The 21,943-nt window shown below is 41.0% G+C and overlaps 1 protein-coding gene across 1 annotated transcript in view; it reads left to right on the plus strand.

The window, feature by feature from the left end:
* The window catches only part of myo1d (myosin 1D), a 95,365-nt gene that overhangs the window by 25,618 nt on the left and 47,804 nt on the right, over positions 1 to 21,943 (plus strand). Inside the window, exons 4-15 of the mRNA XM_072666767.1 lie at positions 2,238 to 2,403; positions 2,516 to 2,569; positions 4,192 to 4,287; positions 6,569 to 6,685; positions 6,889 to 7,092; positions 8,300 to 8,445; positions 8,534 to 8,648; positions 8,823 to 8,993; positions 19,658 to 19,728; positions 20,500 to 20,574; positions 20,680 to 20,812; positions 21,392 to 21,558. Coding sequence (XP_072522868.1) covers positions 2,238 to 2,403; positions 2,516 to 2,569; positions 4,192 to 4,287; positions 6,569 to 6,685; positions 6,889 to 7,092; positions 8,300 to 8,445; positions 8,534 to 8,648; positions 8,823 to 8,993; positions 19,658 to 19,728; positions 20,500 to 20,574; positions 20,680 to 20,812; positions 21,392 to 21,558 — 1,515 coding nt within the window. The remainder of the gene's footprint in view (positions 1 to 2,237; positions 2,404 to 2,515; positions 2,570 to 4,191; positions 4,288 to 6,568; positions 6,686 to 6,888; positions 7,093 to 8,299; positions 8,446 to 8,533; positions 8,649 to 8,822; positions 8,994 to 19,657; positions 19,729 to 20,499; positions 20,575 to 20,679; positions 20,813 to 21,391; positions 21,559 to 21,943) is intronic.

Raw genomic sequence — 21,943 nt, forward strand, 5'->3', positions numbered from 1 at the left:
AACCCCCCAGAGTTACAAGTCCAAACCAAGACTCGTTTAGGCACCTTTATTAATAGTGTCGAGTGAGTTTACACATATGACTGGAAAGGTCTCGCGTGGGGTTGCCTCTCAGTTATATTAGTAATCAGTAGTAGTCATTCACTGATTTATTATTAGAGATTAAAGGGACCATAACAGATTTTCCTCACTTTTTTAAAATAGAAGTTTAAAGTTTAAATAAACAATGTTGAATATAGTTTAAAATATGCTATTTACACTCAAATTCATACGGTGCATAGAAAATGTTTAAGTATTTGCATGTGATGAAGGTCATTCAGTCAGAACAGAGAGTGTTAACACAGATAAAACTTAAAGACACAATTAGAAAAACAACCTTAAATGGTAGAAAGGTTCTTGTACAATGAATGATTACTTCTTTTGGGGCATACAATACTCTGGCATCAGAGGAAAAAATACCGGTATTGGCTCTTTGTCTTACCTTGCTCTGGAAGGATATTGGAAGGCTGTTTTAGACACTATTGCAGATGTCCCCAAAAAGGATATACCCTACTTTCCAAGACTTACCTGATTAGGAGATGAGTCTGTGTTACCAGAACAAATGGGGGTGAACCTAAGATTTCTTAAGATAGGACGCCTTGCCGCTAAAATGTTTTACTTTCAGGTTAAAATCACCTGAACCCCCTAGCTTTTCTGTGTGAAAAAGAAAGAAGTGTCTTTCTATATTCCCCCAAAGGGAAATATTATTTTACAGAAAAAGCCCAAACTGTTTGAGAAATACTGGGGAGAATTGCTAGTCTACTTTAAATCCAGGACTGTATAACTACTGTTTTTTTTCTATTATTTATTAATTAATAAATGTATTATTTATAATTAAATTTATTGCTGGGCTTTCCTGTCTTTTTTCTTTCCCCCTACATTCCCCCTACATGGGTGGAGGGATGAGGGGGGTGGGAATGTTGGGGGTGGGGTGGATTTGTACGAATACATCTATGTTTTAGGAAATTTTGATGTAATCGGACAGAAACGTATAAACATATTGTTTTAAAAAAATATGTAGGCCCTTTAAAAAAAATGACAGAAAAAAAAAAGAATTCACTGAACGATAGCAAAAACGCATCCATGTGTATATATCATTGCAGTCATGCAAAAACCTTGTATCTTCATTTTTACCATTTTCCACCTTTTGACATAATGTGGCTCTAGCAGTTGTTGGATATATTGTTTTACATTTCACGATGAATGGACCTATAGAAATTCCAACATGGCATACAATCTTTTTACACCGACTTCCACTGAAAGTATAGAGGGTTTATGGTTTAAAATCACACTCTACACACTCTGTTTTTTTTTTGCTTTTCTGGAGATGCATGGTTTCTGCATGACCGTGACGATATGCTGTAGAAACCACTATTCGGTTCAGTTTTTCAGAGAGCTCTATATGTACAGAGCTGGTCTCCTGGTACATGCAGTAGGAGTGAGCAAAGTTCTTCATCATTCAGGGGTGAATAATATTCACCCCCTATAATAAACAACATTATAGTGGGCCAGTAATGGAAGTGAAATCTGGAGCAGAGTTGAAAATGTAATGGGTCGTATTTAGTCAGCTCCTCTGAATGAATGACAGACTTCTGTACTAAGCACTTGTTTTACCGAACTGTATAATTCACACAATGTGAACACATGGGCACATGTTGCTCTGCAACATCTGCTGAGCAGTTCTCTTTTATGGCCCACTGTATTGATATGCTATTTTCAGGCTAGTGACTCAAAGGTCAGACCTGTGCAAAAACAGCCTGTAGTTCAGTAGATCTTGTATGGTAGAGTTTATTGAGACATGGGCCATAACATGGGCATTGCTCTTAGCCATTACAGTCTTGGTGTAGATTTTTGTTGGCAGTTTTCTGCACAAGTGTGGGTGTACAGGTCACTGTGGTGATTCAGATGCTGCCCGTGTGCTGAACACACTGTGGTTTGACCCACACAGCTCTCACTATGCTCACTGCAGTGGAATACCAGGGCTGGGAGCAGCACTTGACCATGGTAATGATATTTTAGACCTTTGTGGCCATGGAAATGTGCATAGTGGCTTAGGGTGGCTATGACTGGGACTGATTTTAGTAGGCAATAATCAGACATTTAGCCCACTGGAAGAGGCTATGGCTCAGTGCATGGTGAAATATTCACCAAGAGACTGCTTATGTAGAAAGTGTGTTTTTTTTGTTTTTTTTTAATTCCAGGGTGAAAAACATGCTGCTGAAATCCAATTGTGTCCTGGAGGCTTTTGGAAATGCCAAGACCAACCGCAATGATAACTCAAGCCGCTTTGGAAAATACATGGATATTAACTTTGACTTCAAGGGGGACCCCATCGGTGGCCATATCAATAACTACCTACTAGAGAAGGTAAAGGGAGAAAAGTGTAGATTCTGGAAGCAAAGTAATCAACAAGTAAATATCAATGTTTTTAATCTGTTCTGTTTTTAATCTTCCCTTTAACCTTCGATCTGCTCTTCAGTCTAGAGTGATCTTCCAACAGGAAGGAGAGAGAAGCTTTCACTCCTTCTACCAGGTGAGAAAATGTCGCCAGCATCAGCAGCAGCAGCAACAGCTGTGTAAAAATAAGTCTGATGTTGAGGTTAGCTTTGTTTTTGAAGTCTGGTGTGACTCACACCGGCCAGATGCTACAGAACCCATGTTTATGACTGCAGAGCCACAGCCATCTACTGAAAACAAAGGATTACTCACCCTTATGCTACTGAAAATAACTGTGTTTAAACTAATACTCTGTGACGGGGTTTTTTTAACTGTCTACTCTACATCATGTTCCTGTATGTCTGTTATGCTAATCCAGTATCACACCAGTCCGCTGTGTTGTTTTGCCTCATGTTGACTCGTGTAGGAGTATTCACACTAATTAAGTTGGAGTAGAGTATTAGCGAAGTAGCAAAAGTACAACACTTAGTTATGGTCGGACACGTTACTTTACTTACTTTTAGCCAACGTTTAACTACATGTTATTTCAACTGCAACCTGTGCCCAAAAGGATCAGATTCAGTTCACCAGGTAATTATCAGTTTCTAAATATGGAGATAATCTAAAGCAGGGATTCCCAATGCTAGTCCTGGAGTTCTGCACCATGGGGGGTTCAGAACATCCGCACCTGACACCTTTTCAATGTTCTAATGTTCCTTCATTACCTGGATCTGGTGTGTTAGATTAGGGTTGGAGCTAAGCTCTGTAGGCAGGTAGATCAGTAAAGTAAGATAGATGTATGTGTAGTGGGTACCAGAAACCCCTGTTATGTGTTATGTGTCCATTTCACTTCAAAAAAATAAAAAATAAAAAAAACAGATACAACTTCAGGGGTTAATAAAGCAGCACATTATTAACCCCTGTTTTACTGAAATGCTTTATGTATGGAAATCCTTTCTGTTTCATGTTTAAATTGCGACTCAGGACGACATACTGATTTATTGACTTACTTAGGGTCAGAAAGAATGAGTTCCTGCTCTTTAGGGTTTGACTTGCCATACTCGTGATCAAACTTTTTAGCAAAACACTGTTCTTTCCCAAATGCAGTGGGAAATCATGCAGTAGTGTAAAATCCCTCTTTAATGTCATTGAGCACATCATTTAGGAGCATTTAGGGTTTTGAACGTGCAGAACTCATTCATGCAGAGCATTAAAGTGTGACTGTGGAAGTCATGTTCACATCAGAAGTAAAACAAGCCTTTCCTAAGCATTCTACAGGACACTTAGTCAATTCGGTATGTGCTTCGTTATAATGCTCTCCTCTTAGTATTTTGTGCTTTGAAAGACAAACTCATGTAAATGCTGAATGTCAGAGTCAGGACAATCTATGCTGTATGTCCTTTTTTAAAAAAATATGTATAGGAAACAAATCAGAATTTGGGCTGATGTTGCCATTAGATACTAAAGACACAGTGTGGCTGTTTAGTAAATCGTAGCAGTCACTTTGTAACACCAAAGCTGGCCCCTCTGTCGCCAAACGCTAACTTTACAGAGAAGGAAAAAGCATTGTTGTCAACATTTAAAGGAAGGAAACTTAAACAGAAGTTCTATTCCAAGTATTAGAGCAGCCAACGTTCAGCTGCCGACAACAGACCGTAATCTGTGGCATGTGGGTTTTAATGCTGTGTTTTAATCTCTTTCTTTTTTTGTTCGACCCAGCTTGTAAAAGGAGCTCCAGAATCTTTGCTGCGATCCTTGCACATTCAGAAAGACCCTACAGCCTACAATTACATTAAAGTTGGAGGCATGGTCAAGGTATTCCATTTCATCTTACTGAAGCAGATTCCTAATTGGTTCTACACCGAACCTCTTAAATCTTTGTCTTGGTTTGCTTGGCCAGTTTCTTTCTTTTCATATTGCTTAGTAGTTATTAATCTTATGACTTACTATTCAGTAACGACTTATGTGTACGTTTTCTCCTGTTGGAAGTGAAGATGAGCCCGCATACAGTTTTAGATTAAGTTGAAACTGTTTGCTTTTCCCATGATGTCTCCAGAAAATTGCACAAATAACAAAAATGCCTATAGCACCACAAAAGCAAAGGATGGCGGTCAGTGTGTAATGTATTGCATGTTATGTAAGCCTGTCATGGCTCAATCGTGTTTGAGTCAGCGAGCAGAATTGCAGGTGGCTGCTCAGCTGGGTCTGCTCTGAGTTTAATGAGAGAGAACAAAAACAAATTTGTGACAGTAAACAAGATGATGTCATGGAACAGGCTGGGTTGCGGGGATAACACTGCTGTAGTGCAGGCTAGGGCTGTTTGAACATTGTGTGCCATGCTCCACTTTTTTATAGAAACAATTTCTGGTCAAGCTTCACTCTGTGTCCAAAAGGGCTGTGGTTTCCACGGCTACCTACAGTACGAAATAAGCCCCCATCTGCAGGCAACATTAGCCACAAGAGCACTGGAATAATTAAAAACTCAGTTGTTTTCTGAGGCTTGGGGAGATGGGGAAATTGGTTACCACACCAGCAATCCTCTGGCTTTAATTGCAGAACTACAAATGCAGTGTAACAGTAACAGTTTAAAAGCATAGCTGTATGCTGTATGTTTTTTTTGTTTTTTTTTTGTGACAATTAATGATAGGGATGTGACCAGGTGTTTTGGGAAGTGGCAGTGGGATATGGTGATTTACCAAGAGAATAGTGTTGTCTTAACCCTTTAAACAGCCTATGTGTGTTAAGTGTTCTTACAAACTTCTCTTACCCAAGAATAGCCCCTCTGTTTGTACAGAGGTCCCTGTAGTTACTGAGTAATATACCTTAGTAATAATAAGTCTCAAGTAGTAATAAGCCTTGGAGTGTTAGGGGGTTAAAATAGAATTCATATAGCTCTGCACATATAGAAACACACAAAATATGCACTTTAAATACAGTGAGTTATGAAAGGTTCCTAAATTAATGTTACTTTATGATAAAATATTGTCTTGTACATCTGCTTATCCAAGATTTCATCCAAAATCAAGACAGTCTTTGCTGATATTATCCCCTCTTATCTGCAGTAAAAACCTCCACTCTTTACACTAGAGATTTACTCTAGCAATCTTCCTGTGAGGCCGGCTTCTGAAAACAGGGGGCAGTGGGTTGACTCTTTACATTGACCATGGTGGCCTTGGGCTCATGGGTGCCTTCTCCAGAGTGTCCCATTCTGTTGTTGGAGATTATACAAGCCGTGTGGGGCAGTACAGTATTTATGTCCAAATGTTTGTGGACATCCCTTTTAATGAAGGCATTTAGCTACTTTAAGTTGCACCCATTGCTGACACAGATTGCACATGCACCGCATTGTTTAGTCCCTGTATAGAAGTATTGGCAATAGAATAGGACTCTCTGAAGCAGATAAACTTGAACCTGTTGGTACCATGCCTAATGCCAGACATGGACTAGAGCAGTATAAAGCCCCCAGCATTGAGCTGTGGAGCAGTGAGACAAATTATGTTGCTCCATCCAATACTTTTGGGATAAATTGGGAACCTAACATCCTAACCTCCTGACTAACAGTTTTGTTGCTGAATGCAGTCAAATATTCACAGCAAGTTGTAGTAGAGAGCCTTCCCTGGACAATTGAGACAGTTACTCCAACAAAAGCAAGAAAAACAGCAATAAGAGGAATTCAATAGACATTCAATAGACAATCATTTACATTCAACTTAGAGTTCATTTGCATTCAAGAGACATTCCGTTGGATGTCCGGTGAGCACTACAGTGAACCTTCAGTGAAGTGTTAACAAAATAATTATCCAGCTATGTATTGTACAGCCTCAATACAATTATAACATGTATTATTTCCCTGCAGTGTAGGGGTAATGCTATTTTCTGCTATTATTAGAGAAGCAAAAATGTGTTTTTGTCACAATTAATGAGTAAAATTTGGTCACAAAAGTTGTTGTAAATAGGTGGGCTCTATGGGGTCTTGGACCAAAACCAAAACCATTCATTTTATCCAGTTATCATGACATGGTTTTTCATCTAAGTCAGTGAGCTTGAGTGGCTAACTACTTTGCTAACCACCATGTCTTTCCTGTCACATCTGTAGTCCTCCATCAACGACAATGCGGAGTTCAAAGCTGTGGCAGATGCCATGAAGGTTATTGGCTTCACCACAGAGGAAATTCAGACCGTCTACAAGATCCTGGCTACCATCCTGCACCTGGTACTCTTCATTGTTTATACTCTCTGTCTGCATATTCACCTGCAGTACTTTATGCTCTGTTTACAGTCACAGTCATACGTTACCATTTAAAAAATATAAAATGTGCATAGCCATGCAGAGAGCCGTAATTTGGACAGATGTTTGCTCTTGCATTTCCAGTGTATCTGAGAAGGATTTAACAGTAACGCTGTGTGCTTTTCCAGGGCAATCTGAAGTTCGGCAGTGATGGCGATGTGACTCTGATTGAGAATTCTAAGGTGGTAGCAGTGCTGGGGGAGCTGCTGTCCACTAAAGAGGAGAATGTTGAGAAGGCCTTGCTCTACCGCACTGTGGCGACGGGACGTGATGTCATTGACAAGCAGCACACAGACCAAGAGGCCAGTTATGGCCGGGACGCTCTAGCCAAGGTAAACCAGACTTTATTTTAATTATCATCTGTACTGGAGCGTTCTAGGTCCAAAGTCTAGGGGTTTGTGTGGCAGGCCATATGCAGTATAAGGGCTATAAACAGAAGTAACTGAAGCATAAATATACTCCAGTATGCTCCTGAAGGGATGGGTTTCAGAATTTTGATTCCTGGAACTTACTACATGGCGATTTCTGAACAGGGGTGGGTTTAACAAACTGAAAACTTAAGTTAAAAGTGTGGCAGGCTATTTGTTTACATATTAGATGCAGCATAAAGTAGATGACTATCTATTCAGATGAGTCAAAAAATTATGACCACTCTGCGTTGAAGCATATGACATTGATTATCTCATAACAATGGTGCAGATTGTTATGAGATAAAGGTCTGGGATACGTTAGACGATAAACAAACAGTCTGTTTTTGTAGTTGACGTGTTGGATGTAGGAAAAATGGGGAGGTGTGAAGACCAGCCAAAGCGGGGTACTTTCAGTCAGTAGTGGTGAGAAACTTTGAACTTCCGACAGAGGGACAAACCATCAACTGGCAACAGGGTGTTTGTTGTACACCCAAGGCTCATTGATGCATAAGGACAACAAAGGCTATTCTGTCTAGTCTTAATAGGCAGAAAAGCTACTGTATTACTACACACAGTGCATTGCACCCTGCTGCACATGGGGGTTTAATAGCCACAGATCTGTCAGAGTGCTAACCCCGGTCTACCAGCAAAACGCCTACAGTGGACACTGAATTATCAGAGCTTGACCTTGAAGCAACATTATTCATGAGTTCAGTCAAGAAGTCTGATTGGTGGTGGCTTCATTTCTCATCTTGAGGGACTTTTAAAAGATTTTTAAGTTTTTTCTGTTGTTTATGGCTTGGTGCTTAATACCACAGTATAGCTTCAGAGGTCTTATAGAGTGAGCTGTTTTGGTGGCATGTGGAGGAACATCATCATCATCATCATCATCATATAGCTCATTTTAGGCTTGTACACTCATCGTAGGCTCATCTCCAGCAGCAGGGTTGGTGACCACTGGTACAGTGGGTAACACCACTGCCTTCTCTGAGGTTCTTGGTCATATAAAATATATCTTTAATGTCATATTATCTATGATATAGCTATAATATAGTAACACAACTCTCTTTTACTCATTTTGGTTTTGGCTTCTACTAATTGCTATGTATTGACTGTTGTGTTTCCCTAGGCTATTTACGAGCGCCTTTTCTGCTGGATTGTGGGAAGAATTAATGATATTATCGAAGTGAAGAACTATGATGCCAGAGTCCATGGGAAGAATACAGTTATTGGAGTGCTGGATATATATGGGTTTGAGATCTTTCAGAACAACAGGTAAAATACCATGTATACTCTACTATTTTAGGTGCTATATTTTTGTCTCTTTTTCCCCCCTATAACATCCCCTCTCCACCATTTCCAGCTTTGAGCAGTTCTGTATAAACTACTGCAATGAAAAGCTGCAACAGCTCTTCATTCAGTTGGTGCTGAAGCAGGAGCAGGAGGAGTATCAGCGAGAGGGCATCCCATGGAAACATGTAAGACCATTTCCGCATTCTACTTATTGCTCCTTAACTCACAATACATTCTTTTGCTGATGTTTTAATGGTACCCAATGGTTTTGTAAGAGTGATGTTATAGTGTACTACTATCTATTGCTCATATGAACCTTCTGTTGTATTCTGTTTCGTGTGCGTCTGTGTTTTTGGCAGATTGACTACTTCAATAATCAGATTATTGTGGACCTGGTGGAGCAGCAGCACAAGGGAATCTTCTCTGTGCTGGATGAGGCCTGTATGAATGTAGGAAAGGTGACCGATGAGATGTTCCTCCAGGCACTCAACGGCAAACTGGCCAAGCACGCTCACTACACCAGCCGCAAGGTAACACACACTGCTTGTTGTATTAAGTGGTTAATAAAACACAATTGAGATGCAGTTAACTGAATATAAACATTTTTACATTTTAAGATAATTTTACATCATAAAATATTTTATTTTATTATGTAAGTGATGTCCTGGAAAACCCTTTTTCCATTGTTGATGTTCTGTAAGAAAATACTGTATACTCATACATATCTCTACATAGTGACCGATATCCTCACCCAGACATTGTGTGATCTTTTCTATCTTGTTAACATTGGAGTCCAATGCTTATTATTTGATTCAGCACAGCAGAGTGGCTGTAGATATTTCTTAAGTTCTCAAATCAATCAAACTTGACCTAAACGTAGAATTTGTTGCATATAATACTCTGAATGGGCACAAGAGGGCAGCAGTGATCAGGGAAAGACAACCGTTCTATCTCACTCTATATTGAGTTCTAGGTGATGTCACTGATAACCAATGGGAGCTATTGAGACTGGTGTCTCTCAGCAATGGCATACGGTGCACAAGAGGGAGAGCGTGAGATGGAGAAAAACTAAGCTAGAGATAAACAAAGGTTTAGTTGACGCTAAGAAGTAAAATGGGTAGAAACAAAAAAAATCTAAATTAGGACTCTCATTATTCTCTAGGTTAAGCTGTAGGTAAACCTGGGACAAGCTGAGGCTGCATGTATCCACCCATCCTTGATTTCTTGTCCATGCAGCACGGTGGGCAGAGAGCCAGGGAGCTGTAGGCAGTAGGCTCCAAGCTAAATGTGAGCATGGACAGCAAAAGTGCTGTTTCATCAGTTTTGTCTGTCCTCTCGTTAAACGCAGGCATACGCTCAATGATAAACCATATCAGTGTAGAAAAGAAAAGGGTGTTATTAATGCTGCTTATTTCGATATGTGATCAAGACTACCTAGCAATACCTTAAAACACATTGGTGAACCATTGCTCTGCCATGCTTAAAGACTAGCCTGACAGGTCTTTTTGTTTCTTGGATGATGTGAATGCCATGATTCATCCAAATGAGCAAAAAGAATGTCTGTGATTGGTCACGGATTGCTCACAGCCCCCAGTAAGAGGTTCAGTGATTGGTTACAGCATCGTTTGCACATTTTGCAAGATAATATTGCGATGGTGGCAAACAATACAGACAGTAAGAGTAAGTGAAATAATAAGAAACCAGCATTTGGTAGTTCTTCTGCATTAGGCTGATGCTGTAATCAAAAACCTTCTTGGGTGCAGAAATATTAATTAGCCTATAGAGCTCATTTGTAATGCAGGAGATTACTGTTCACTGTAGAGGAATCATAGCACTGTTAATTCAGCTGAGAGAGCGGAACTGACTCATCCCTGCTTGTGCGTGTGTATGTGCGTACACAATGTATCATGTGTTTATTATATGGCAGATGTAGTGTATGTATGCATTCATATTTGTTTAAATGAGCTCACTTAACATGGGACAGTGTGTGCTAAGACCAAAATATTACTATTATGATTCTATTTCCACATTGTGATTATAATGCACCTTGCGGTAAATTAAAAAAAACACACTGCTGAATTGATCATTATGGTATGATTCACAATTCAAGCCTGCATTTGACCAAAAAAAAAAAGATATTTTTATTGAATGATATGAACACTTTGGTCGTTAGAAACCCTTCTTGAACTGTTATTGGTTAAGATACAGACTGAGATAAACAAAATGCTTTATGCGAGTCTGAGTCAAGTCTACAGTCTCTGGGGTGCACAAAATGGTTGGTTAATCTGTGATTTGTATAACCAGCATGCTAGATAGCTAGAATGTGTATTTTAAGAATTCCAATATTTAAGTTTTAGTACATTTTAAACGATTGTAGCTTCAGCTAAAATGTTTTGCTATTATTAGTATTTACAGTAAATATCTAAAAAGGATCTTTCTGAAGGAGTTGAAGGCTTCAGCAGCTGAGATAGGAGACACTCTGCATACAACAACTGTTGCCTGTTTTTTTCACCAGTCAAAAGTCAACTGGAAGAAGGTTCTTTGGAGCTTTATGGACATCGGATTAGACGCTATATTTGGCAGAACACCAAACACTGCAGATCACCACAAACACACCATCCCCACTGTGAAGCATGGTGGTGGCAGCATCAGTTATAGTCAATGGTGTCTTGGTGGCCTCCCTCACTAGTCCTCTTCTTGCACGATCACTCAGTTTGTGGAGATGAATCTTATGTCATAATGATAGATTTAACTAAATTTCAGGGGATGTTCAGTGACTTGGATTTATTTATTTTTTTTTTTGTATCCAACCCCTGACTTTTCAATAACTATTTCTCGGTTCCCAGTTGCTTGGTATGTTATTTTGCTTTCATGGTGCATTTGTACCCAGGAAACAGTAAATTCAAATTCATTCCATCATTAATAAGGCAATACACTACAAATCTCAAAACACAACATTAGGCTTCTGATAAAAGCAAATATCATATTGTATTTATTATTAAAAATGATCCCCTTATCGAAACCTGACCAAACTAGCTATTTCTGAGCTCCTTTACTCTCTATAATTCCTCCTTAGACGCTGACGTTCTGTCTTTGTATCAGTTCCGGCTACTGACCTAATTAAGTGGCGCTCATTAACAAGGCTATGGCCAAAACCCCAGAGAGACCTTTTATTCCTCCTCCTTGTTTTGCTCCTCACACTATTGCTCTGCAGTCTTCCGTCTTCCAGAGAAAAGTTACACACTCGGCTAACTTCAAATGTGCGAAGGCTTAACAGACTGCATGACTTGAGGCAGTTCTTGCAATGCAGTTATTTTCTCCTAACTAGGAAGTTTGAAAACTCTAGTGCGAGACAGGATATAGAAGCCGGAGAGAGAGGAAAGAGAGTCGGAGCGAGAGAGTGCACGAAAGGAAGCTGCAGTGCTTTCACATTGCTTTAGCCTGTGCCTGAGATCTTCAGTGTCTGCCAGAGTCGATGTTTTCTCCTCTCCACTCTAATGAGAAGCCTGACAGGCAACATGGATTCTCTGTGTTCTTTTAGATTCACTCTGTCATAACCTGCACTGGCTGCAGCTCTGAGGCCGGATCACAGCAGGGAGAGAAGGGGAGTCAGAAATCCTTCATCACTTTGCAAAGTGTCGTTCTTCTTGTTAGACTGCTTCCTTTCGTGCTAGCAGGTGAAATCGTTTTTAGTGGTCCTTTATGCCTGTCGGGGGGATGGTTGTGGTATCGTTAGTGAGTTTTATGGAAAAACAACAGAGGAAATTGTGCTACTGAGAGTTTCCTGCACGGCAGGAGTTGATATAGATGTACTGATGTTTGGGGTGTTACTGTTTGACAGTTTCATGGCATGATGGCATAGTCAAAAAATAGCACCGTTTCACAGGATCATGGTGTTGAGCAGTGGTTTAAAACTGCAGATAAAGTAGATGATGGTGAGATATCAGTCAACGAAGCATACACATTACTTTATTACATGCTTTTTTTTTAGTTCAGTTCCTGATCATTTGGCCCTCAGTTGCTGACACTGCAGTGACACTGCAGTGAAATCACATTGAGCATGTGTGCAACAACAAATGTGATAACAGCTTTAGGAAATTATATTGTTTTTATTATGTTGACGGAATCAGTTAAAAGGCAGAAGTAGATGCTCTTTGGCTTAAAATTAAAGTCTAGAGCATCTCTGCAGCCTTTTCAGTATGTAATTATACATGTACCAAACATTTTCACCTCAGCATGAGGAAACCTGGAGTGTTGTTTCTAAGTAATTGAAGATTGAGCACGACCTCTCACTATAATGAACTGCTCTCTGGTGGAACTGATGTATCCTGTGCCAGGTGTGGCTCATGGCTGGGTTCAGAAAGCAGCAGCTAATAAGCTGACTTCACAGACACTGTGCAGAGCCTCATCAGCTAATGAGCACATATGCACTTCAATGTAGTCAGCCATGCAGCCATGGGCTTCTATAGCAGCATCCTGTCATACGCCTTCACCTCCAGCCGGCGCGTGCTGCAGAGAGGAAGTGAGCGAGGGGGAGAGGAAAACGGGAGGGAGGAGTGAAGCCCCCCCCAGCCGCCACTAAACGTGATGTCAGAGTCAGGGCTTGGACGCCTGTGTCAGCAAATAACTGTAATTAAGAGCTGCTGGGAAGCAAGGCATTTAAATAACACACATTTAAGAGGATCAAAGCCATTTAAGGGGGTAACTGGGAGAATCTTAAACATGGGAAAAGTTTCTGTTGCGTCTGTAGCATAGAGTCAATTACCACAGGCTAACGTTTTCCTGTTCTTAGTAAAAGAACAGAAAACCTTAGCTCATAACACACCTACGGCCAGGCGCTTCACTCGACATCAACACAGCAAAGAGCGCACCATTGTTCTGAGTGATTAGGGAGAAGGAGGGTCATCCTTCTCCCTCCATCAGACAGTGAAGTAGATACAATATCTTGGGAGCCAATTATGCACTACTGGACTCCCAGCTACAGAATTACCAGGGATCAAACCTGCAATCACCTGATGATCTCCTGCTTAGATGGCTGTGCCACTTGGGAGCACATTACACAAATCTAAAGAGCTTATCAAATCAAAAGGGCCCAATACATAGAATTAAGTTCCTAATCAAGGTATTCAAAAGGGCAATAAAATGATCAGGTCATCCCTAGATCAGGATTTGTACAGCAAGAACAATATGTAGATACATTTCAAAATACAGATTAAAATCCATGTCTGTGTATTATCATAGTTCCTTAAACCGCTGGTTCTCAACCTATTTTAGTAATGTAAAAATCCTTTAAGGTATTGCAAACCAACAAAGGAAACATCTTTATTTTCTAAAAAAAAACTGGTTTCTACAATCCTTTAACAGTGTTAATAGTCAATTTTTATTCGTTAATCACGTTTGAGAGTTAGAACCGATTTTCAATAATCTTCTCATCTTATTGGGATGCTAGTAGGCCCTGGAGTAGATATCTTTGAGTCACAAATGACTTGAGTGTCCAGAGCAGGGCTCTCGTCAGGACTGGATCTGTGCTCCATTACTGGTATGGCTGGGTGCCAGCTTAACTAACATGCTGTTGGACGAGGCACAGGTGGTGAGCAGGATGGCATACTGCTGGAGCTAGCGACAGAACTGGAGGGCTGGGCTTTGGAGCCTGAGCCTGTATGACCAAGCAAAGCCAAGCCTTAAAGCTGTCCACACAATTACCCACCGCAGGCAAAGCTGTCTGGTCGGCTTATATTCCAAAACACCAGGGGCTGTTGTCTCGGTCATGGATCAAATCTAGTCTTGGACTAAACTACAATGCCAATTAGATGATTGTATAGACAAATATATCATGTTTAATCAAAAATGCTTATTCTTGATATCATAGAAGGCTACAAGGTGTAGATGAACAGCTGGTCAGAGTTTATTTACATTGTGCTGTGAGCAATTTGACAATACCAGCTACAATAACAGTTTTTCAGTGACTTTAATTATTAATTAATTATAAATATTTTCTTATTGCCATTTTCCAACCTGTCCTTATCCCTTATTTATGGAATTTAATATATTGTTTTTAGCCATATACTGATGCCCCATGCAATGCATGGATTTGTTCCTTCGTTTCATCACATGCTCACCTAATTAAATGTCATACCAGGTGTTGGATGGTAACTATGAGGAGAGCTTTGGAGATGCTTTAATGAACACAGTGACCTAAAACCACTGCTTTTTATATGAATGTCATTTGTGTTTATGTCAATATTACACTTCCTGTAAGTAAAGGGCATTTTCACACCTACAGTATGTGTCCTATAGTATGTGTCCTCTTGGTTCTTGCACTCCAATGCGTCACAACAAACCTCAAATGTGAGAACGTTCTTTCCACTGATTGGACAGACCCGTCGGGGACGGGAGCAAGGACATAAATGCAAGAAGAAGGTCCTGTGTTCTGATCTAGTGCAGATTTCTGTGCAGTTTAACATGGAGCAATGGCAGAGACCGAAGTCGTTCATAGCTGTAGTAATTATCTGGGCAACCAGGTTTAACTGCACCTGCAGGAATGCGCTTAGCTCAAACATCTAAAAGTTGAGTTGGATCATGGTGAGATCAGGTTCTCACCACAAACAAACCGCTCCAGAGTTTGATGGGGGCAGGGGAAGAGACCACATGCTCTCAAGGGTCTCTGTGTGGTTGTTTAGATTTCACATCAGAGTGTAATTACTATCTTTACACCTTCTCAAACGAGTCTGATTTAACTGGTCTAAAAAGAGCAGGTCTGAAAATGCACCTTTCAATGAGACAGGTCCTTAAATATATTGTAACCAGTTGTGATATGTAACTGTATCATCACAAACCTAGTGTCCATGTATTTCATTTATGGCTTAATTCTTGTCTCTGAAACTGACCATTGTCATATAGGCAAGACTGGACAGGATCATCTAGTATCTCTTACAAGTTGTTTTTGCTGCTTACTAATGAGGACATTTATGTACTAATTATCTGCCCCAGTTTCTCCCCCAACTCTCCTCTGCTTTCTTCTGGCAGCATCACAGATTTGGGGTGTGTTAGACACAGGGGCTTAGAGGCATTGTGTGATTCGAGAATGTGTTCTATATTTAGAGGTGCGAAGGCTCTGTCCCTGTTACTTTTCACTCGTTTTCCCCTCACTTTTTCCCCCTCACTCTGTCTCCGCAGTGTGACTCATCGCTCTTATTCCCTTTCCATCTGTCTGGATAATCAAATGTGCGATATGCATCTGCATATGTTATTATTTCACTGATGAAGCTCCATTTTCTTTGTTCGTAGGTGTGTGTGTGTGCTCTGTGTGTGTGCATGGCTGGGTGTGACTGATTGAGATGGATGCGGTGAGGGAGGGAGCTCAGCAGGCTGCTCACAGTCTGCTCTGTCTGATCCATCTGAAGCCCTGCCCATGTTGGCCAGCCAGAACACTGTCAGGAGCAATCGAGGCAGATGGGATGGGTGGACAAATAACGGGAAATGACAGTGTGTCCCTGCCTTCGGATACACTCTTGAAAATATATATTCTAAAAAGGGTTCTCTGGAGTGATGCAATGGAAGAACCCTGTTGGTTTCCTAAAGAACATTTCAGTTGACTGGCCTCCATTTGAGTTTCTCCATTTCTTTAGTGTCTGTTGTGCCCTTAATCTAGTTCTCTATTCTATCTCAGATAGAATGAGTTTTCTTAACATGTTTACTTTGAGCTGTAAAAAAAAAAAAAAAAAAAAGTTCAGTGCAGCAGAATTTTTTTTTGTAGTCTTCTCCAGATCTGTGCCTCAACACAACCCTGCCTCTAAGCTCCGAGCTTTAGAGGTTTTGGTCTAAAATGCATGTTAGCTGTGAGACCTTATATAGACAGGTGTGTCTTTCCAAATCATGTCCAATCAACTGAATTTACCGCAGGTTTCCAAAGATAAGAAAAAGGATACTGGATTCCACCAAATTTTTCTAACAGACAGACATAGAGATATTGAACTGGGATGTTGAGGGGATGGGGTGGATTAGGGTATATTCATAATATTGCACATGCTATACAGATTACCACCTATGTGCAATTTAATTCCACAAAAGCGTAGAGTAGAGTCTTCTGCAGATTATGCTGTAGAATCATCACAGTTAAAGGAGCAGTATGATGAATTTATTTCACCATCTGAAACAACATAATCCAGTGCAGTTTGCTGAGTCAGTGAAATACCACAAAGAGTGCAATTGTCCTCAAAAAATGTTTATGTAAGCATATCATCAAGATATGAGTTTTTAGTCATATTGCCCAGCCCAAGAGTGTAGCAAATGAGTGTTGAGGAGATGGGGGGTGGAGCACTTTGCCTCATAAGGTCAGTGTGGAAACGGAGGTCTGGAGGCCTGGAAAGTTGTTTTTCAAACAGATTTTCTGCACCGAAAACACATGCGCTGATGCCACTGTTAATAAATTTATGATCTACGTATTTTACAGTTTAATTGAATTAGTCTACTAATGTGTCCAAGGTGGGGTTAAAGAACCATACACTGCAAGGTTCTTTAGATATAATAAGGTTAAACATCTACTGAAAGGTTCTTTTCAAAACCAAAAGTGGTTCTATGGCACTTTATTTTTGAGAGAATGTGCAGCATATGAAATAAGTCTTCTCTCGGTTGCCCATCTCTTTAAGATGTTCCACACTGACTTTTCAATATCCCTCCACTCACTGTTTAAATTGGACTTCACACACTTCCTGATTGTCTGCTGTTCCACTTTCTGTGAAGTGCTCTGTGAAGTGGGCTCTCTGGCCATGATAGGAGCTTTTTTTGTCTGCTCCCTCAGAAGGACGCTGTGTCTCTGCTGCAGTTAAAGCAAACTCTGTGAAGCTGACTCTCTTCTCTCTCTCTCTCCCTCTCTCTCTCACTCACACACACACACACACACACACACACACACACACACACACATATCCCAGAACCATACTCAAAGTCCCCCTAACAGAACAGAGGCTGCACAGTATATCATTTGTTAACCATTATTTCAACGCAGTTAATATTGCAGGAGGAGGTGGCATTCCTGTGCTGTAATCAACACAGGTCCAAATGATGTTGGACATTTGAGGCATTAATTGTATCCAACAGAAGTACATTCATTTTTTTGGTCAAAATAATTCCAGCCTTTGGCTTTATTTGCTATGTTAACATAAATATAGTATGAATTGTTAAGGAATTCTAGCCATTTTTTACATGCTGCGAAGCAATACCACATCATCTGTCAGAAGCACTGTTATGGCCTAAGCATGTATGCTTACCACTGGAACTGACTCACTGGTGTTTATTGATCATGTGACTGCTAATAGAAGTAGCAGGATTTGGTTCCAGTTGATTCCAGCAGGGCTGGGTTGATTGCACATCCTCCCCACATCGCTCCTAGTGTGATGTAGGTCAGCATGGATATATGTTAACTGTGAAGCTGTGAAGTCATGCTTTTTCCTGACATTGGCTGCCTAGCGATGCTGTATCAGCGGCAGTTCGAAAAGAGTTGATGGCTGGCTTCACGTGTTGGAGAAGACCTGTCTTCACCCCACAAGTGTGGAGGGCATTGCGAGTTATAGTGGGGAACTGGGTAGAAAATGCGGTCAAATTTAAAATTATTATTTAAAACAAATTAGCAGCAGGATGAACTCTGAAGTTTACAGGGCTGTACTTGTTTTTGTTTTTGTTGTGTATCACTGTCGACTACCGTGCTGAGATTTTAACAATGAAACCATGAGAACTTTGTGACAACTGCAGTATCTTTTAATCCAGCATCTTGTTGTATTCCTGTGAGGGGCTGCCAGCTCCTGTGTGCTTGTGTTGTGTTTTGCTTTGTGATCTTCTGGCATTGATGTCCTTTCCTTTCCAGGAGATCAGAACTGCCCTCTGTCTTAATGAGCACTGAAGTTCTGTTCCTTGACATCAGTGTTATATATTTATAATTGACTGCTTCTTATATAACAGCGCTAGCTGCTTTCCTCCAATGCACCAAAGACTTCTTGAGGGGACAAGCCTTGAAAGAGAAAAAAACACACTTGAAAACACCAGCTGTGCTTTACTTTGTATGAGTGGAACAGTTGAAGGTTAGAAATTTAAACTTTGCAGGTTTTTAGTGGTTTCACATCTACAAAAGATTCCTTTCCAAGGTTTTCTCCTCATTGTGACAAAAGGCGTTAAATATGTCTATATACTGAGTCTGAGCACTGCAGATCTGTGCTCATGCACACGTTTAAACGTGGGGCAGTGGTGGCTCAGCCGTTAGAGCGCCGGGATATCGATAACAGGGTTGTGGGTTCGATTCCCGGGCTCGGCAAGCTGCCACTGTTGGGCCCTTGAGCAAGGCCCTTTACTCTCTCTGCTCCCCGGGCGCTGGAGTTGGCTGCCCACCGCTCTGGGTGTGTGTGTGTACTCACTGCCCCTAACACGTGTGTGTGTGTGAGTGTGTGTTCACTACCAGATGGGTTAAATGCGGAGGACACATTTCGCTGTACAGTCCACACTGTACAGTGACGAATACGTGCACCTTTTTAAACCTTTTAAACAGTCAGTGCCCATTCCGGACTCTAACCAGGATAATTTTTTGCGTTATTAAGCATTTCAATAGAGGGTGGAGAGACCAGTCACACTTGCACATCATGTCAAAGCTTTTACCCTATGCTTTCCCAATTTAGCTAATTAGCTGTTGCTCTCACTTTCTTTCTCTCTCCCTCTCTCTCCCTCTCTCTCCCTCTCTCTCTCTCTCTCTCTCTCTCTCTCTCTCTCTCTCTCACACACTTTCTCTGTCTGTCTCATTCTCAAAACGCTGGCCTATATACTGCTATCATTGCATCGCACCACATCTTTCTCATAGCAGAGGAAAGTGCAAGTGTCATTTATTTTTCATATGCACATATTTACACTGCACTCATCTTTCTCTCTTGCTCTCACTCTCCCTCTCTCTCGCGCTCCACTCCCTCGGAGCAACCTTCTTCCATTTTGGAGGCTAGCTTTTCTGCACCACTGCCCTCATCCAGTCCCTTAATGGAAGTTGTGTTATCTCAGAGAAGAAGGCCACTGCTTTTCAGCAAAGAGTTACTAAACCTTTTTTTTCCCGGACAGGAGAAAACTACCTTTTAAAGGAAGACACATAACTGTTATTACCACTAATAAGTCAGATTAATCTCCTCTCCCCATCTTCCCCCCCCACCCCCCATCTCCACAGCTGTCCCCAACTGACAAGAGTCTGGAGTTTGACCGAGACTTCCGCATTCGTCACTATGCTGGAGATGTGGTGTAAGTACCCTTGGTGGAAGATCAAGGAATAACTTGGCTAGTTAGACATGTACGCTTTGTTGTGTGTATGACCTGTACTAAGCCCTCAGGCCATCAGGTTCTACATAAAAATTGTCTGTGGTAGTCTGCCATACCATACAGATGCAGCAGATCCAGCCCCTGTAGACAGTGTAATTGACCAGTAGAGCACAGTTAGTAGCCAGGTTACGGTTGAAGAGCATTAAAGATAAGGCTCCTGTGTGACTCTACAGGGTTGTATAAGTAATTATGCAGGTAGTGCAGTCAAGCTGAAAAGTGATGTCAGTAATGCATGATGTAAACACATGAAATTCTCTTGTGATCATGTCCATTTGCAACAATGGTTCGTCAAAATAACCTTAATTGTGAGTTGTTATTTATGTCCTGTTCACATCCATTTTAAAAGCTCAGGTATTTGTTCATGGTGTGCTAGTTAATGCTGCATACGTATGTGTTGAAGACTGGGTTAAAAATACCTGCCTCAGTGAATGTGTATGAAAAGCAGAGCACTGTGTGAGTCAGCGGTGGCGTAATGCTGCCTGCCTGTCTCCTAGGGGCCAGAAACACTTACTGTAGCACTTAGAAGGTTCAGATAGAGCGGCTAATCAATCGGCCACTCGTCTCCTTTCCTTTCCTCTACTTAGGGGTTCAGGTCCTTTTGTAATGTGTTAAGGAAGTTTGAAATCACTCTCTGTGAAATTTTCCAGTGAAATGTCAGCTTGTCTGCCTCTCTCTCTCTCTCTCTTTTGTCAGTTACTCTGTGGTGGGTTTCATTGACAAGAACAAGGACACCCTGTTTCAGGACTTCAAGAGGCTGTTGTACAACAGGTCAGTATTATTGCAGTACTTACTGTGTCTTATTCATACAGAGCGTCAGTGCTCTGTTTAGAATTCATGACCTGTCCTTTTTCCCCTGCTCTTACTGTGCTGTAGCTCGAACCCTGTTTTGAAGGTCATGTGGCCTGAGGGGAAGCTGAGCATCACCGAGGTCACCAAGAGACCCCTCACAGCGGCCACCCTCTTCAAAAACTCCATGATTTCACTGGTGGAAAACCTGGCCTCTAAGGTAGTGTATTGGTGCATGTGTTTGTGGTGTTAATGCATCTTAATGTCCACGTATATCATCTCTCAATTATCTCTATTATAATATAAGTAAGTATTACCATTGACAGGGGATTATTGTACTGTTCAACAGTTCATAGGGCAGCCATGTTTTGTTTTTTTTTATATGACAGAATGTGAATGTCCACTAGTCAGTTTGCTATGCATCAAATGATATGTAGTAAATAGTTAATGAGTAAACGAGTGAACAATTCAGAACGCAGCTAGAGACATAACGCTTGGTACACACAGAAAATAACTTCAAATCGCCTTGAAAACTCTTGAATAGTGTTGCTGTGGTCAGAGTATGCAATGGTCAGTGCCTACCGAAAGTGCTCCAAGAAACCGGTGAAATGGCAACAGGGCCATGGGCACCTAAGGCTCATTGATGCATGCAGGAAGCGAAGACTAGCCGGTCTGATTCCACATTAATGCTGGCTATGTCTTGTTGACCTAGGCAACTTTAGGCAAGTGGTTTTAATGTTCTGCCTGATCAATGTAAATTTCCATCCTCTCACTCTACCATCCTCATTGCTGTGTACAGGAACCGTACTATGTGCGCTGCATCAAACCCAATGATGTCAAGTCTCCCCTGCTCTTCGAGCACGAGCGCTGTAAGCATCAGGTGGAGTACCTGGGCCTGCTGGAAAACGTCAGAGTGCGACGTGCGGGCTTTGCCAACCGTCAGACCTACCCTCGCTTCTTGCAGAGGTAGATATCCTCCACATGCTTTATTGATTTAGCTAAGTGGCATATGTATACAATTCCAGATATACAGTGATTTTAGGAGAAGAAATTGTGTCTCAGTGGTGACACATTCCCAAGGATAGCCAAGTATTTGGTATCTGCTGCTACTGTCCGATTCTCTCATTTGCAATGGCCTTAATTATTTATAGCTCTACAATGGTGGGAAAACAGAATATACCAGTCCACCACCTACAATAGTCTCTTTTGTGCCACTGGTGGTTTTATTTTTATGGAAAATGTACATATTGTCACTGTCACACAAAAACCTCGGTCCAGCTTTTGGACCATCATGATTTATATTATGGCAAAAATGGAGACGCAATTTTTTATTTATTTTTGTGCAACAGAG

Source organism: Salminus brasiliensis, chromosome 22, assembly GCF_030463535.1.
Source record: "Salminus brasiliensis chromosome 22, fSalBra1.hap2, whole genome shotgun sequence".
Taxonomy (NCBI): Eukaryota; Metazoa; Chordata; class Actinopteri; order Characiformes; family Bryconidae; genus Salminus; species Salminus brasiliensis.